At 39.1% G+C, this 17,691-nt stretch overlaps 2 protein-coding genes across 2 annotated transcripts in view; both read right to left on the bottom strand.

The window, feature by feature from the left end:
- Positions 1-17,323, bottom strand: part of LOC125776342 (uncharacterized) — a 54,559-nt gene extending 37,236 nt beyond the window's left edge. Inside the window, exon 1 of the mRNA XM_049448093.1 lies at positions 12,940-17,323. Within this exon, the coding sequence (XP_049304050.1) occupies positions 15,885-16,925 (1,041 nt within the window). The 5' untranslated portion in view covers positions 16,926-17,323 and the 3' untranslated portion in view covers positions 12,940-15,884. The remainder of the gene's footprint in view (positions 1-12,939) is intronic.
- The window catches only part of LOC125776319 (uncharacterized protein K02A2.6-like), a 171,111-nt gene that overhangs the window by 104,161 nt on the left and 49,259 nt on the right, over positions 1-17,691 (bottom strand). The gene's annotated exons all lie outside the window — the stretch shown is intronic.

Here is a 17,691-nt window from a genome sequence, read left to right as displayed (position 1 = left end):
AAGGAGCTGCCTTTATGCCGCGATGTCTGAATTTGATATCCCCGCAAAACTAATACGGCTATGTAAACTGACGTTGAGCAGCACCAAAAACCCGTCAGGATCGGGAAGGACCTATCCGAGCTGTTCGATACCAAACGAAGCTTCAGACAAGGCGACTCCCTATCGTGCGACTTCTCAAATCTGCTGCTGTAGAAAATAATTCGAGCTGCAGAACTTAATCGAGCAGGTACAATCTTCTATAAGTGTGTACAGCTACTGGCGTATGCCGATGATATTAATATTAATTGCCTCAACACTCGCGTCCTTAGTTCTGCTTTCTCCAGGCTAATTAAAAAAGCAAAGCAAATGGGTCTGGTAGTGAACGAGGGAAAAACGAAATATCTCCATTCATCAAACAAACAGTCGTCGCATACGCGATTAAGCTCCCACGTCACTGTTGACAGTCATAACTTCGAACTTGTAGATAATTTGGCCTATCGTGGAGCCAGCATTAACAGCCGCAACAATGTTAGCCTGGAAATTCAACGCAGAATATCTCTTGCCAACAAGTGCTATTTCGGACTGAGTAGCCAATTGAGAAGTAAAATCCTCTCTCGACGAACAAAAACCAAACCCTATTTGTATTTTCAAATATACGATTTTTATGGAATCAGTCTCATTACTTAATTGTCATAACTTATATGAGATATACGACGACATTGACATAGTTCAGCGAATTAAGAGACAGCGGCTGCGTTTGGTATATGATATCGTACGTATGGATGAAAACATCCCAGCTCTGAAAGTATTCGACGCAATACCCGCCGGGGGAGCAGAGGAAGAGGGAGACCTCCACTTCTTTAAAAAGACCAAGTGGAAAAAGACCTGGCTTCGCGAAAAGAAGAAACGATTGGCGCGCTGTAGTTAACTCAGTTATAATCGCGTAAGCGTAAGGCAAGCTTACCATGGCGTCAGCGTGAGCTTTGTGTGTAAGGTACTTCTCCACCTTCAAAATTGTTGGCTAAATGAGCACCTGACCCCCCTCCAGGAGGGCACCAAATACAATCAACAAAACTAATTAAAAAAAATCCCGTTGGTAACAAAACTTGGAAAAATAAAAACCGGTAGTGACGAAATTTGGCCAAAGATACATACATATATAAAAAGTTACGGTGGTGCCAAAATTTGATAAAATACATATGTATGCATAACACCTAAAAAGTGAACAAAGGAAAAAAAAGACAAGTACGGTGGTTTATATATGCACATACAGTATACATACATATGTATAAGTGAAAAATGTTAATGGAGTGTTTGAAATGACGAAAGGCAAAACACAAATAAAACACAACAAAAAAATAAAAATAAAAAGGGTGAGGTGAAAAAAAATTGTGCTGTGAAATAAGGAAAACATAACATATGCAATAAAAGCATATTCAGTGCAGTGAAGACTGAAGTATTGGGTCAAATAACGCACAAACAAAAAAGGAAAAACAACTACGAAGCCACCAGGAAATCACCACAACAACCAGCAGCACAAGGATAGGAGAAAGAAGCACAGGCACAAGCGCAGCCACAGGCACATACACATAGACACATACACGTATCCCCAAAAACCCCTAGCGGAAAAAAAGTGAGTTGTATCGCCTACTTTAAATTTTTATATATCACATTCATATGTATGGTTTAAAATCTAAAACATAAAATTTACGGTTCAGACCAAAATTCCGGTCCCAAAATAAGTGAAAACCGTGATCAAACTGTTTTCGGTGTTCGGTTTAATTTCCAGTAAAAACCGAAAACCGCTAACAAAGCAGTTTGGTACTGTATATAACGGATTAGTGGATTAGTGATTGCCGGTAAATGTATGTAGTGTTATAACACAAAATTACCCCGAAAAAATATATATAAAAAATTAAAGTATTTGAAAAATCTCAAGCGTTTTTGAGATGCGAAAATATAAACTTGGGAAATGCGCGAATAAGTAAGAAGCCTAATTGCCTGTCTCGAAATAAATTGCGAAATTAAAAATGAAAACGCGTCCGGTCGATTCGATGGTTCAATTACAATAGCAGTTCTTTATTTCTTAAATTAATTGCTAAGCCTAAATCTTAAAACTAACGGCTTAAACTAGTGGTAAAATAAATATGTATCAATAAGGGGTAAGTATAATAATCTTCAACTTTTCGTTCAATGTTGTAATAGAGTATTAAGGTAAGTAGTAGATTAGTAGTATGAATGCATAATTAAGGTAAGTATACAATAATTTAAATAATTCAATATTTTATAATTTTTTATAATTCATTTTTCTTAATTTTAATTTCAGGTTTAAATATACATATATATCTTGTCGCTTGACGCAACACCGGCCACCTTGACAGGATCAGATTCCTTCAATATCCAGTGGAAGGACAGCCAGTTTGTGGATGGGGCGCTTAATCGTGCCCGTCTTGGTTGCTACTTCTGCGACTCGCACTTTGCCGTCTTGCCCTTCGACGGTTGCGACGACGCGCCCTAGTACCCACTGCTGCGGCGGCACGTTGTCCTCGTGGACGAGAACGAGGTCGTTGAGCTGCATGTTGCGTTTGGGGTGCAGCCACTTGTTGCGCTCTTGAAGGCCCGTCAGGTATACTTTGGACCACTGTCGCCAGAACTGTTGCTTGAGACAGCAAACAAGTTGCCATCTCTCGCAACAACGAACTGGGTCCACTGGCACCTTCTCTGGGGGTAGTGCCCGCAGGGAGCATCCTATTAGAAGATGCGCTGGTGTTAACGCCTCGCCGTCGTTGGGATCTTGGCTGAGAGGTACTAGGGGGCGAGAGTTGAGGATGGCCTCCACTTCGGCCAACACTGTTGCTAACTCCTCTGCTGTGAGTAGCGCGCTGCCGGTTACCCGAACGATGTGGTGTTTGGCGGACTTCACCGCGGCTTCCCATAATCCGCCGAAGTGCGGCGCCCGCGGTGGTATAAAGATGAAGCTGCACCCTTCGTCTGCTGCGAATCTCTTCAGTTCTGGACCCATTGCCAGAAACGCCTCCTTCAATTCGCGCAGCTTTCGATCGGCGCCGACGAAATTGGTGGCGTTGTCGCTGAATATCTTCGTCGGAATTCCTCGGCGTCCAATGAACCTTTTCAGGGCGAGAATAAATGAATTAGTTGATAGGTCTGAAACTAATTCTAAATGTACTGCTTTGGACGTAAAGCAAACGAAAACTGCAATATATGTTTTTACGGGTGGTCGACCGCGTATTTTTAAAGTTGTATATATCGGACCACAAAAATCTACGCCACATATAAGAAAGGGTCGTAGTGCTCGAAGTCTTTCGACTGGCAAATTTCCCATTATTTGGTTTTGCAACTTCGGCTTGTAATGAAAACAATGTATACAGTTTCTTACGGTTCTACTGCAAGCTTCTCGGGCATTAATTAGCCATATGCGTTCTCGAAGAAGCGCAACCAACGCTTTTGCCCCAGCGTGGTGATTTCGAATGTGCAGGAACCGTAAGTACGTTATAACGAAGTGCGAACTTTTATTTAATAAAAGCGGAAATTTGGCATCGTATGGGAGAGGTGCATTTAATAAGCGACCTCCTACTCGGATTAATTTGAATGACAGCGACATATCCGAGTACTCATGCAAAAACGGGTTAAGTTTTTGCAAGTTTGCGGGTAGGGTGGTGCCTTTATGCAATTTTTGAATAACATCCGAAAATTCTGAATGTTGGACCACCTGTGCAATTTTTAGAAAGCTCAAGTTTAGCTCTTCTGAAGTCAGATCTTTTGGTGGTCGCCTGATCCATCGTAATATATATGCGACCACACGAAGCAATTTTTTATGAGAAGAAAATCTTTCAATAAGGTCCAATATTGAATTTTTCTCAGCAGTCGAAATTAATGTAAATATAGTTTTCTTCTTCTCTAATGCTTCGTCTTCTGGTGAGAGCTGGAAGTGGTTATTAATTGGCCATAATGCAGGGTCTTCTAGGAGGAACTGTGGACCGCCAAACCATATTGAATTATTCAATTCGTCCACGTTACAACCCCGAGACACTTGATCCGCAGGATTTTGTTTCGTTGGCACATGTCGCCAATGTACTTTGTCAGTCAACTCTTGGATTTCGGACACTCTGTTTGCGACGAAGGTTTGTAGTGACGATGGATGTGTTTTAATCCAATGTAAAACGATTTCGGAGTCTGTCCAAAATGTAATATTTTCGAAATGTCGACTCAACATAGGCGCTACTCTTGACCATAATTTCGAAAGAAGATGTGCTGCCGAGAGCTCAAGACGCGGAAGAGATTTGGTCTTCAGCGGAGCCACTCTAGACTTTGCAGTAAGCAGCATGCATTTAATACCACTAGCAGATTGGCTTCGTATGTATATGCAGCATCCGTACGCCCTTATTGAGGCGTCGGAGAAGCCATGTATTCGGCAGATGGCACTCGACTCAACGTTTACGTAACGAGGAATGCTTATCGATGAGAGCTGCATTAGGTTGGCTTTAAAGTTCTGCCAGCTAGTGTCAAGGCGCAATGGAATCGACTCATCCCAATCTAGTTTTTGGATCCAAAGCTCTTGCAATAAGATTTTTGCTTTGGTGACTAGTGGGGCTAGTAATCCAAGAGGATCAAAAAGGCGAGCAGAAACTGATAATATGTTTCTTTTAGTGGCTCGCAGATCATTAAAATTGTCATTTAAAACAAATCGAAACAAATCCTCTTTCGGCAACCAATGGATTCCCAACGTTTTTGTAGAATTTTTGTCATTGAAGCTTAATGACTTTTCAGTGCAATCACTGTCGAAAAATTTAGGGTGGTTCGAAAACCACTTCGTTAAGGAGAATCCTGCCGAGTTTAATATTTTAATTACCTCACTTCTCAAAAGATCTAGAGACTCAAAATTTTCGGACCCTGTTAATAAATCATCAACATAAAAGTCTCTTTTGATGGCCAATGAACCGAGTGGGTATTTCATTGTATTGGCATCACTGAGCATTTGCAAACACCGTGTTGCGAGAAATGGAGCAGGCGCAGTGCCGTATGTTACGGTGTTGAGACGAAAAATTTGAATTTGCTCAGAAGGATGCTCTCTCCACACAATAAGCTGACAATTTCTGTCTTCTTCATGCATAATTATTTGACGGTACATTTTAGTAATGTCCGCTGTTAATGCATACTTATGTAAGCGAAAACGAAGAAGGGTTGAGTATAACTCTTCTTGGATGGTTGGACCTACCATCAAAAGTTCATTCAACGCTATTTGAGTTGAAGATCGACTCGAAGCATCAAATACAACACGTAATTTGGTTGTTGTGCTTTCGGGCCTTAAAACGCATTGATGCGGAATGAAGTAGTGTGGCTCACTCGGGATCTTATTGTTCGTTGGGCTCATGTGACCCAAGGCTCTATATTCATTCATAAAGTCCAGATACATTTTACGAAGTTCTGGATCTTTTAATGTCCTTCTCTCCAGGGCCTGAAACCGCCGAACTGCGGTTTCATATGAGTGACCGAGTAACTTACGGTCAGCTTTAAAAGGCATTCTGACTTGAAGCCGTCCTGAAGGCAATACTTGAGTAGTATTAACGAAAAAATTTTCACACTGTTGTTGCTCTGGTGTGAATTTGATGCCATTTGATTCTGAAGGTAATTCTTCTAGAGCCCAAAATTTTTGGACTACTGAATCGATTGACGTTAAGTCTTCTTCAGCTTGGCATAATGTGCTATGTAATCTGGGAGGAGAACTTATATTACTGGCGTATTTGCCAGACACAATCCATCCTAAAAGGGTTTTCTGAAGTGTTGGTTGGTTAGGACCATTTTTAATTTGGCCAACAGCTAAAAGGACGAAAAATGTTTCAGCACCCAATAGGATATCCACTTTTTAGATTTGTGGAATTCTGGGTCCGCCAATTCAATATTGTGCGGAATTTGCCAGCCATTAACATTGATGTTATGGTCTGGATGATTTGCCGAAATGCATCGCATTACCCAGAATTCCGCCGAAAATTCAAAATTATTTAACCGCGACTTGACAAACGCGCTTAGTTTAGACCCCACTTTTGTATTGGAATTGCCAATTCCAATTACGCTTAATGTTTTGTGCTGACGTCGAATCCGCAACTTTTGTGCCAAGTCCTCCGTCATAAAGTTGACCTGGGAGCCTGAGTCCAGCAAGGCTCTCGCAGGCAGGTAATCTCCGCAGCTGGTCCTCACTAGAATTACTGCTGTCGCCAACATTACCCGATCCGGCATACTCGCAATATGCATGGCATGTGTGGTGGATGGTTGCGGATGAGGTGCAGCGGGGAAAGAGACTGGATATTAGTGCAACAGTGTGTGATGCGATCGATTGCATACACGACATCGATCCGCTCTACACTTGGACACAGTATGCCCCTTACGCAAGCAATTTATGCATAAGGGCACCGATTTCACAAACTCGAACCTCTGTTGCACCGGAAGAGCCTTGAAGGTGGGGCAGGCAGTCAAATGGTGATCCCTCGATTTGCACTGTTGGCAAAGAGGCTGCCTCGTATTTGCAGCAACCAGCGCCGATTTGGTCCTGTCCATGTGTTGTTGTTTCCCATGATGCGCATTGCTTGTAGGTATGAGCTTCGTCCTAGAGTGTGATGCTCCTTCCGCTGATAGTTGCTGGTATCTCCTATTTAGGGTGGCTTCACAGTCCTTCCACAGTGGCAGTTTGTCATAGTCCAGCGCTTCTTCCCATTTGGATCGGGTGGCAGGGTCAACCTTTGTCATTACAATGTGTATAATTATAGCGTTTGTAATCTGTTTCTCATCGCCCAGCGATAGCAACGAGTCATACACCGCTGACACTTCGTCAATCATTGAACGCAGGGAAGGCGCAGAAGGCTTTGGGATTGTTGGCAGCTCAAAAAGTTTAGATATTGTATTGAAAAATATCAAACATTTATTATCATAAACTTTTTTGAGACTTGCCAACGCTTTCGGATAATTTTCATCCGACATCTGAAACGCTTTAACTGTTCCCAACGCCCCTCCAGATAGACAATTTACCAAATGGTTAAATTTTTCTATATCTGGGATATTTGGATCATTATGAACCAAGCTCTCAAACAAACTCATAAAGTTTTTAAATTCTGAATATTCTCCCTTGAATTTCGGCAAATTCATTTTAGGGAGCCTTGAGCTGTGAGAAGCTACAAAAGATGTTTCGGCAAGTGAAGTTCTATTTTTCGCTAAAATTGATTTTATTATGGACTTCGTTTCAACGATTATGTCCTCTAACTCCCCTCGGGCCATGTCGTCTTCATCAATTTCTTCAATCTTTGATTGGCACTTCATTAATTTTTCACTATGTGAATTTAATATATCTAGACGACATTCCAATTCGATTGGATCTAAAGACATTGTCTTTTCAAGAAGGCCCGTTTTAATGCGCAAAATACTACTCTTCGCAACCGTTCTTTGACGTCTTAACGATTTTAAGTCCGTCAACTCCTTACTTGGAGACAGGCTTGCGAGAGTTGGCTTTGGCTTGCTCATTTTGCTTGTTTAAATTAAATTTACGAAAAAAGACTATAACGGTTGGCAACAGATATACTAAGAATCGATAACGAAAACGAAAAATAAATGTCGATTCCCAAATATACGAAAGCCAAACTAATCGCAATAAAAGTTGGCAACAAATATATTTGGAATCGGTGACGAAAACGAAAAAAAATAATATCGACTCTCAAGTATACGAAAGCCAAACCGATAAATGCGCAAAATGAGCAATAGCACAAAAAAGTTATTTAATCGGAAAATGTCCGAACGAAAATCGACAAAAATTGCGAAAAAACGACCGATAATTGCAAACGCGGATCGAAAAAATTGCGAAAAATATAATAATTTAATTTGCAATTAAGAATTTTATCACCTTTATTTCAAAATAAAGGGCTACCGCAAAATCCCAAAATCCCTTATTCACTTGAAATCGTATATGTCTGAGCATATATTAAGATATGTATATATATATGTATATGTTTGTATAATAAATACAAGGCAATATAATATAAAGTGAAAAGGGAGCGCCAAAAACTGAAAGTGCACTTGTTTTGTTGTATGCCTTTTTTTTTTCATTCCCACGACGGCAGCGGTTTGGTGGTAGCAGCGACGATGGCAGCAGCGGCGACGATGGTAGCAGCGGCTTGATGGCAGCAGCGACGATGGCAGCAGCGGTGTGATGGTAGCAGCGAGTGATGGAAGCAGCGACGTTGTGGCAGCAGCGAAGTGATGTTGTAAAAACTGGACACTTTGCGGTATAATCTTGCGGAGTTTTCTAGCGGCACTGGAAGCGGTAACTTTTAGTGGTACGGCACAAAAAGCGGTAGATATTAGCGGCACTTCACTGTCTAGCGTTTTTTTTTTTTTAACTGTAATGTAATTATTACTTTTTTTTTTTTTAGGGCAAAAACATTCGAGCTTTTATTTGCGCCCACCACTGTACCGCATAAATAATTAACCTCGCACAGTACGTATTGTCACAGACAGTTTTAACGAGTGAGAGGCATTCGTGAGTGAACAAGGAAACAGAGCAGTCGCAAGCAGGCGTATAAAATTAATTTGATTTTCTTTGAAATAAATTGTGAATTCGTTTAGTAATAATTGTAAAATAAACTTAGTATTCGTTCAAAATATAATTTGAAATAAACAACTTGGACATTCTTGACATCTCAGAAGTGGGATTCCAAAATCCTAGATTATACGAAATTGTGTAAAAGAGTACGTTTTGGGAAATAATTTTGCAAGCGATGAGAGCGCCGGCGTAACTAGCGAACGAACAAAGAAGAGAGGAACGAATCAAATCAAATTCAACGAGTACTGCAAACGTTTGAATGCCAACGGGAAACGTAAATTCTAAACGGGCAAAGAGTAAAGGTAATTAGTGCAAACGATTCTATATGTGAAGAGAATATCGCAAAGAGAGGCAGCAGAGCGTTGTCCAGGGCAACGGAAAAAGTCCCAACAAATTAAGGGGAAAAAACGAATATAACGAATAACCAAAGTAAGCTTTGGGGAAAAAAAATCAAAGGCAACTAGGTTTTTTTTTTAATGGGAACAACGTTTGAAAATTTTGAAAAAAACTGTAGACAGAATTGTCAGCAGAAAATTATTCAATTTTTGGAAGTCGACGAATAAAGTTTAAACAGCACGGAAGCGACGGCAATTCGTAACGGAGGCAATTAAATTTCAACAGACAACGTTTGTGGAAAATAAAGTAAAACTTAAAAAAAAAATATGGGAAAAATGATCAAATTGAATGCGCTTAGGGTTGATCAACTGAACAAATTGTTGCAAAACCAGGGTGCAACGGTTATGGGTAATAAAGCGGCGAAAGTTTTGCAGTTGATAGAAATGTACGGATCGGAAGAAATTGATGCTGAAGAAATTGAAGAAAGCAGTGAAGTGTCTGCTATTCAGAAGCAAATTGACGATATGCGAGATATGATTTCGGGCCTTGCCAAGTCTGTGAGTGATCTTGTGGCAGTTCAGGTGGGACATACAACATTAGCGACAAGTTCAACAACTGTTCCGGCTAATGTAAGTATTTCATCTGATAATACAATTTCTGGTCAGGCGGCAATGTGTACGACTCCACAGCAACATGGAATTAATAATACAGCGACGACAATAGGGTTATCACCGTTGGGAACTACGACACAACGTGAATGGAAGCAAAGTACAGTCCACGAAATCATTGGATTGTTACCTGATTTTGACCCATTGAGAGGAACGTTAACTGCGGAGCGATTTATAGAGAAAATAACGCAACTGCAACGAGCATATAGTTGGTGTGAGCAAGAAGTGTTGTTAGCAGCTCAGTTTAAGCTAAAAGGTGTCGCCAAAGATTGGCTTGACGCACAAAATGTGTTCCAGTGTTGGTCTGCTTTCGTAGAAGCATTCCAACATGATTTCCCATTTACATTCAGCGCAGCAGAGGTGCACACGGAAATGTCGAAGCGCAAACGACATGTAAATGAGACGTTAACGCAATATTATTTTGCAATGCTAAATATTAGTAGACGAGGTAAGATTGACGAAGCGTCAATTAATGCGTACATTATTAGAGGGTTAAACGATAGTAATTTAACTCGAACTCTAATGGCAATGAGTTTACCAACGTGCAATGATTTGTTGCGCTCACTGGAGAGCTTGTCAAATTTACCATGGTCGCCTAAGAATATGGAGAGTCATATGTGTTTCAACAACTATTCTGCTCAAAATACGAATGCAGGCGAGAATTTAACCAAATGTTTCAATTGTAGTGAATTTGGGCATATCGCAGCAAAATGTTCCAAGCCGCAACGTAAAACTAGGTGCAGTAAATGCAACAAGGTAGGGCATGAAGCAAAGTTTTGGTGTTCCGACAAGCCAACAATTGCTACAGTTGTAAGTGAGAATAAATATCCACCACTAATGTCAAACGTGGAATTAAACGGTCATCAATACTTAGCTTTTGTTGATACGGGCAGCGATACCTCACTCATAACAGAGTCGAAAGTTCCAGCCAATGTTTCTAAGAAAGTTTGCAATAAGAGACTAAGAGGTTTTGGGGGTGCAACAGTTTGTAGCACTACAGATATCGATGTCGAATTGAAAATAGCTGACTGTAAAATAAATACAAAATTGCAAGTGGTACCTGATGAATTTATGCCATACGATGTGTTTATTGGAAGAGATATTTTATGCCAGAGAGATTGTATTTTAGTTATTCAATCGGGTAACATCCAAATACGGAGGAAACCCATAGAAATTTACGAGATTGAAAAAACGTTGAATGATGAAGATAAAGATAACGTAGATATTGATATTAAACGAGATGAAACAACGAGCAACATCATGGCGGAGAGGACCAAATGGAAACCCCGTTACGACAAACGATATCAGCCACCACGAAAATACGATATTGAGGACTTAGTGGTCATCGATTATTTTCATAATGCGACAGGCGAGTCGCATAAACTGGATCCAGTATTCAAAGGTCCATATATCATTACGAAGGTACTCAACTACGATAGATACATCATTGAAGATCTACCAGATTCAACGCAAACAAAAAGACGTTATTGTAACACTTGTAGTGTAGATCATATAAAACCATGGTGTACATTGAGCCCTGAATTAGATGGCGACGATGAAGACGACGAATCGTCCTTGCAGGACGAAATGTCAGGAAAGGCCGAGCTGACAGACAGTTTTAACGAGTGAGAGGCATTCGTGAGTGAACAAAGAAACAGAGCAGTCGCAAGCAGGCGTTTAAAATTAATTTGATTTTCTTTGAAATAAATTGTGAATTCGTTTTAGTAATAATTGTAAAATAAACTTAGTATTCATTTCAAATATAATTTGAAATAAACAACTTGGACATTCTTGACAGTATCAAGTACCACCTTTTATTTTATTTCTTAGTTATATTCGTATGCGAATTATATTTATGTATATAAGTATGTATATGCACACACTTCACAATACTTCCCTTTTCCTTTTTGATTTTATAGTGGGTATGTGGGTATGTGGGTAAGTATTTATTTAGCACCCCACTTCACGATTATGTATGTATGTATGTATATTTATATTTGGTTTTTATATTATGTTTAAATTTTCTGTTTCACATATGTATTCGCTTTTATATTTAGCCACTTTATTTTTTAAGGTATTCACGTACATCTGTAGGGATCACTCCACTTTTAAAGTAACACCTTCACTTTAACGTAAGTATATCCTTTGTTAGTCTCGCTTTAGTTTCGTGTTTATATTTTATGTTTTATTTTTATTTTTCATGTAGTTAGGTATCACTATCACTGCACAACTATCAATTCCACTATATATATGTATATGTATTTTTAGTTAAGGTTATTATTTTTTATTTCTTTGTTTTTTGTTTTTGTATGTACTTTGGTACCACTGCACTACACGTTTTTGCTTTGTGTTTTCTATGTATATATGTAAGTATGTGATGTTGTTATTTCTTTTTTTTTCAGGTTTTTTCAGGTAATTTGTTTTCACTTCACTTGTCGAAAGGCCGAAAACGAAACGAGTTGACAGGCAATTAGAAACGAAAATTCGAAAATTAGCACTAACAATATTAGTTGGCACTTTATTAAAAAAATAACTAAGTTCACGCACTTAGTCCCTGCTCGGGCGCCATGAAAAATCTCAAGCGTTTTTGAGAAGCGAAAATATAAACTTGGGAAATGCGCGAATAAGTAAGAAGCCTAATTGCCTGTCTCGAAATAAATTGCGAAATTAAAAATGAAAACGCGTCCGGTCGATTCGATGGTTCAATTACAATAGCAGTTCTTTATTTCTTAAATTAATTGCTAAGCCTAAATCTTAAAACTAACGGCTTAAACTAGTGGTAAAATAAATATGTATCAATAAGGGGTAAGTATAATAATCTTCAACTTTTCGTTCAATGCTGTAATAGAGTATTAAGGTAAGTAGTAGATTAGTAGTATGAATGCATAATTAAGGTAAGTATACAATAATTTAAATAATTCAATATTTTATAATTTTTTATAATTCATTTTTCTTAATTTTAATTTCAGGTTTAAATATACATATATATCTTGTCGCTTGACGCAACAGTATTAACTTGCGAAATTTCCAGCAAGACCCCTTATATTTAATCAAGTATAAGCAGGATTGCTTAAAATAAGCTACGGTAATTAAAAGCATATGAGCGAATTAAATTTTATACCATAAATACGTATCTCACCTATATTTCTATAACATACAAAGAGTAGAACTTGCTCTTTCGCTAGTTTAACCAGACTCAAATCAATATACATACATATTTCAAAATATATACATGCATACATAAATTCTAAAATCGGAATATCATTAAATTTTATTTTCGCTGCCTCTTCTCACTGCAAGCATATATACATATATGTATATGCGGCGCAGACATACAAATTATATACTTACTAACAAGCGAATTAGGTGGTTTCTTCGTACCGCCAACAGACATACATGTAAGGTCAAATAGGACCAAAGTTTATTAATACAAATGAGTTTTAATACATCAAAGTTGATACAAAAAGAAATTAAATTATACAAAGTTGAACCTCAGTCTTTGAAAGCCAAATTCACACTGTGTTGCTGTCGGTTCTTTGCGTACTCTCTTCCTCACCTCTTCCTGCCCGGCTGTCCTCTATTGACCAGCGTTGCCACCTTACATTCGGTCATCCTGATCATCATTTGTCTTAGATGACTCCTCATGAAAGTCATCTTCACCATTTTCGACGTAACGCCACAGTTTCATATGATCTGCATTAGTTGACGTTTGGAGTGGTCCTTGAAAATCAGCAACCTTTCTAACACAATATCTGCCATGCCCTTTGATCTTAACCACCTCGTATGGACCAATATACTTACTGGCTAGTTTTTTGCCTGTTATAAACTGAGTAACCTTAATGGCTCCTAAATCAGCTACCTGGTACCCATGTTGGCATACCTTCTTGTACCTCTTCTTGCAGTATCTTTAGCAGCTCGCTATCTGTTTCGATGCGCATCTTCACACCGAACACAATTTCAAATGGTGTAAATTTTGTCGAATCATGAATGTGAGAATTAATGGCCCGCTGTACTTGTGACGTGTACTTATACCACTTGTCCGGTTCTGCTGCTGACATCTTCGCTAAAACAGAAAGAATAACTCGGTTGACTCTCTCAATCTGACCGTTACCCCTTGGTACGCCCGCTGTTATCTCGACAGGCTCGATTTTATATTTGCTAAAAAATTCTTTAAACATTTTGGAAGTATAAGCTGTACCCGTATCGCTTATTATACGCTGCGAACTGCCGAAAATTGTCACCCATGACTCGAGGTGTCTTACAAGTTCTTGTGTTTCTGTAGTTTTAGTAGGATATATCCAAGTATATTTGGAAAAACCATCCACGACAGCAAAAATATATTTGTAGCTCTTTGATGTCGCAACCAATGTATCCAAAATGTCAATATGAAGCGTAGATAGTGGAATATCACCTTTGGCGATGCAATGTAGAAAATCATCTTTTTTACCCAGCTTCTGGTTATGCATTATGCATTCTATACAGTTTTTGATAGTCTGCTGAACTTTCTTTTCGAGATGTGGGATAAAATAGTTCTGCCGTATAGCATGTATGGTTTTTTTTTTACACCCCATGCACCAAATCTGTGCGTCTCCTTTATTATTTCGCCCTCCATCTTCTTCGGAACCGCCAATAAATCTTGCCCGTCAACTTGCTTGTAGATTAACTTGTTTTTTATTTTATAATCGCCGTACTGCTTTGTTTTTAGGATCTCTGCCACAGCTGCCAAATGATCATCTTTCGTCTGGGCCCTTAAGATCTGAGCTTGAACCTCTGACGTTCCTGTCATCACGGGAAATCGACTTAAGCTGTCCACGTGTTTCATCCTGCTTCCGGCGCGATGCTCTATATTAAATGAAAAGTCCTGAAGATACATCAGCCATTGCACCACTTCACGTGGCATATCTTTTTTTCCGTTTGTCTGCTTGAAAGCCGCACAATCTGTCACCAAGGTGAATTCTGTGCCCATCAGGTAGTGACGCAACTTCTTGGATGCTAAATAAGCTGCTTTAACTTCAAGGAAATGGCTGTGTAATTTTTCCTCTTGTGGGGAAGTCTTTTTACTCCAATAGAAAACAGGATGCCACTTTCCGTCATGCTGCTGCAAAAGTGTTGCACCAAAGCTTTGTTTCGATGCATTGACATGTAACTGCGTATTAGCATTCTGCTTGTACATATATTTGTAAAACTGGTTCTGACGTGAGTGCCGACTTCAGGTAATTGATCGCTCTAACCTCTGTCTCTCCAATCTGAAATACTGAATCTCTTTTGAGCAGTTCTGTTAATGGTCTGGCATGTTTAGCGTAGTCTCGTATAAATTTTCGAAAATATCCGGTTAAACCCAAGAACGCCTGTACATCTCGTACGTTTTTTGGTATCGGAAAGTTTTTGACTGCTTTAACTTTACCTTGCCCAGGCCAGACACGCCCGTCTTCAACCTCGTGTCCAAGAAAAAGAATTCGATTTTTTAGAAATTGGCACTTTGCCCTCTTAATTTCTAGCCCATACTGCTGCGCTTGTTGTAATACCCGTTGCATATTGCTTAAACATTGTTCTTCTGTACACCCAAAAATTACGATGTCATCTACATACATTTCCATTATACCTTCGTTTATTAATTTTTGGAAAATATAGTTAACGTAGCGTACAAAAACGGCGGGAGAGTTGCAAAAGCCAAATGGAGCTCTGTTAAATTCATAGATTCCTTCTTTCGTTACAAACTCTGTATATTTTCGACAACGTTCTTCAACTTCGACGTGGAAGAAACCATTTGAAAGGTCCATGACGGTAAAATATTTTGCGGCTTGCATTTTTCAAGTACTTCTTCAACAATTGGTACTGGAAACCTATCTTTTAACACCATTGTGTTTAGTTTACGAAAGTCTACGCATAATCTGTAGCGACCATCTTTTTTCTTCGCCAATACCACCTTGCTAGCGACCTCTGAGCACGACTCACGTATAATGCCTTTCTGCAACCATTCATCTACTTGTTCCTTTACAAATTTTATTTCCGCTATTGATAAACGAGTAGGAGACTCACGAAAGACGATATCATTATTTTTTGGAACAATATTCAACTTAATTGGACAGTTCAACTGAATAAAACTCGGCTTATAGTTTTCAATCACCTTCTTGAGTTTAGGTTTGACATCTACTTCATTGTTGCTACTCACAAAATTAACATTACAAGCACTTGTGTTATCTTCAATCTGACGAAAGCAATACCCATTGCCGTCCATTGTTACAACAAATTTTTTTAAAAAATCGTTCCCAATGATTACGTCTACATTGATTTTACTATCTGTGATTACTAAAAAGGTGTGCTTTGTACATAACCCGTCGACTATGACTTGTTCTTACAAATTCACCCACCACATCTGCGGTCACGTTGCCTAAACCATATAGTGTAGCGAAACTTTTCTGCAATTTACATGTGCTAAATCCTTGCGCATACACACCCATACGTATTAACGACACGTCTGCGCCAGTGTCTACCAAACAGCACAAGTTTTTGTTATTAATTGTCAACCGGTTCATTCGCTCTTTGTTAAATACAATGTTGATGTTACGCCTATACTCGGGACACTGTTTAGCCATATGACCCGTGCCATTACATTTAAAACACTTTGTGTCTTGTTTGCAATCGACCCTTTTGTGTTGTATCGAACCACAATTAAAACAATGCTGATTCTTACGCTCTACGTTGCTGCCACTCTTATCTGTTTCAATTTGCTCACGACCACCTGCTGCATATCGACGTTTACTTGCTTCGTTAGGCTTAACCAACGGCTCGATCAATTCATATGCTTTGATTAATTCTTTATAACTTCGTGCGCTATATAAGGGATATTTTAGATCATTTCGCACTTCAACACCATCAGCTATGTACGAAATCACTGATTCCTCTTCTACATTACCTACCGCTGCTATTTTACGCATCTGAAGAACGTACTCATGAAATTTCTCTGATGCAAGTTTTCGTCGTTGCCTTAGCTGTTTATGTACCTCCGCGCTGCTTGGTGTTTTCTCGAACTCCTCCAGTAATGCAATACACAATGACTCATAGCTGGATACTGTAACAGTTTCTAAAAACAATGCTGCTGTGTCTTTCATTTTGTTACGTGCGTTGACGTACTTTTGCTTGGGTGTCAAATCATAAGCCTCAGCATTTTCGTCGAAATTAGCAATCCACTGTCTAATTGGAATAGATTCCCCATCAAAACACGGTATAATTTTCGCGAACGCCTCGATTGACACATTATTTTTGTTTGTGTCACTCTGCTTCAATGTTTCTACAAATAATTTGAATAATTCTCCAACGTCGTTACCACCGGCCATGTTTCTTGCTTCTTATTTTTTCTTCTCTCTCACCGGCCATGTTTCTTGCTTCTTATTTTTTCTTCTCTCCTTCTTCGTCGAACTCTGCTTTTGTTCGAAGAACTCAACTTCGTTGACTGCTGCTCTGTTCTCACTGCTGTGCTCTGCTTTGTTTTCGCTGCTTACTTCGACAGCAACCGCTTCGTTCTTCGAATTTTCTGCTCCGTCTTCTGCGTTTTTTTGGCTGCTGTGAATTTACTCGGCTTTTTATTTGAATGCAACATTCCGCGCTCCGTTTTTGCTCTTCGGTTGAGCCTCCATGTAAGGTCAAATAGAACCAAAGTTTATTAATACAAATGAGTTTTAATACATAAAAGTTGATACAAAAAGAAATTAAATTATACAAAGCTGAACCTCAGTCTTTGAAAGCCAAATTCACACTGTGTTGCTGTCGGTTCTTTGCGTTCTCTCTTTCTCACCTCTTCCTGCCCGGCTGTCTTCTATTAACCAGCGTTGCCACCTTACATACATTTATGCGTATATATATACATATATCCTGCCAACCACGGCTACCCTATTGTGTCAAATATTTATTTTTTCTCTATGCACTAACATCAACGCACATTTTGTTTATGCGATGAAAAAAAGATTCTTTCATTTCTTCATTTATTTGAATGAGTGCGAAGGAGAAAATATAATTGTCAATAGTGCCAAAAGAAAATCCCCAAAATGGTAATAAACGATTGAAAGGCGCATGTCATTCGTGCTCGTACAACAAGAAGAAGTG

The sequence above is a fragment of the Bactrocera dorsalis genome, chromosome 2 (genome assembly GCF_023373825.1).
Source record: "Bactrocera dorsalis isolate Fly_Bdor chromosome 2, ASM2337382v1, whole genome shotgun sequence".
Taxonomy (NCBI): Eukaryota; Metazoa; Arthropoda; class Insecta; order Diptera; family Tephritidae; genus Bactrocera; species Bactrocera dorsalis.
This window is presented reverse-complemented; position numbering and strand designations above follow the sequence as displayed.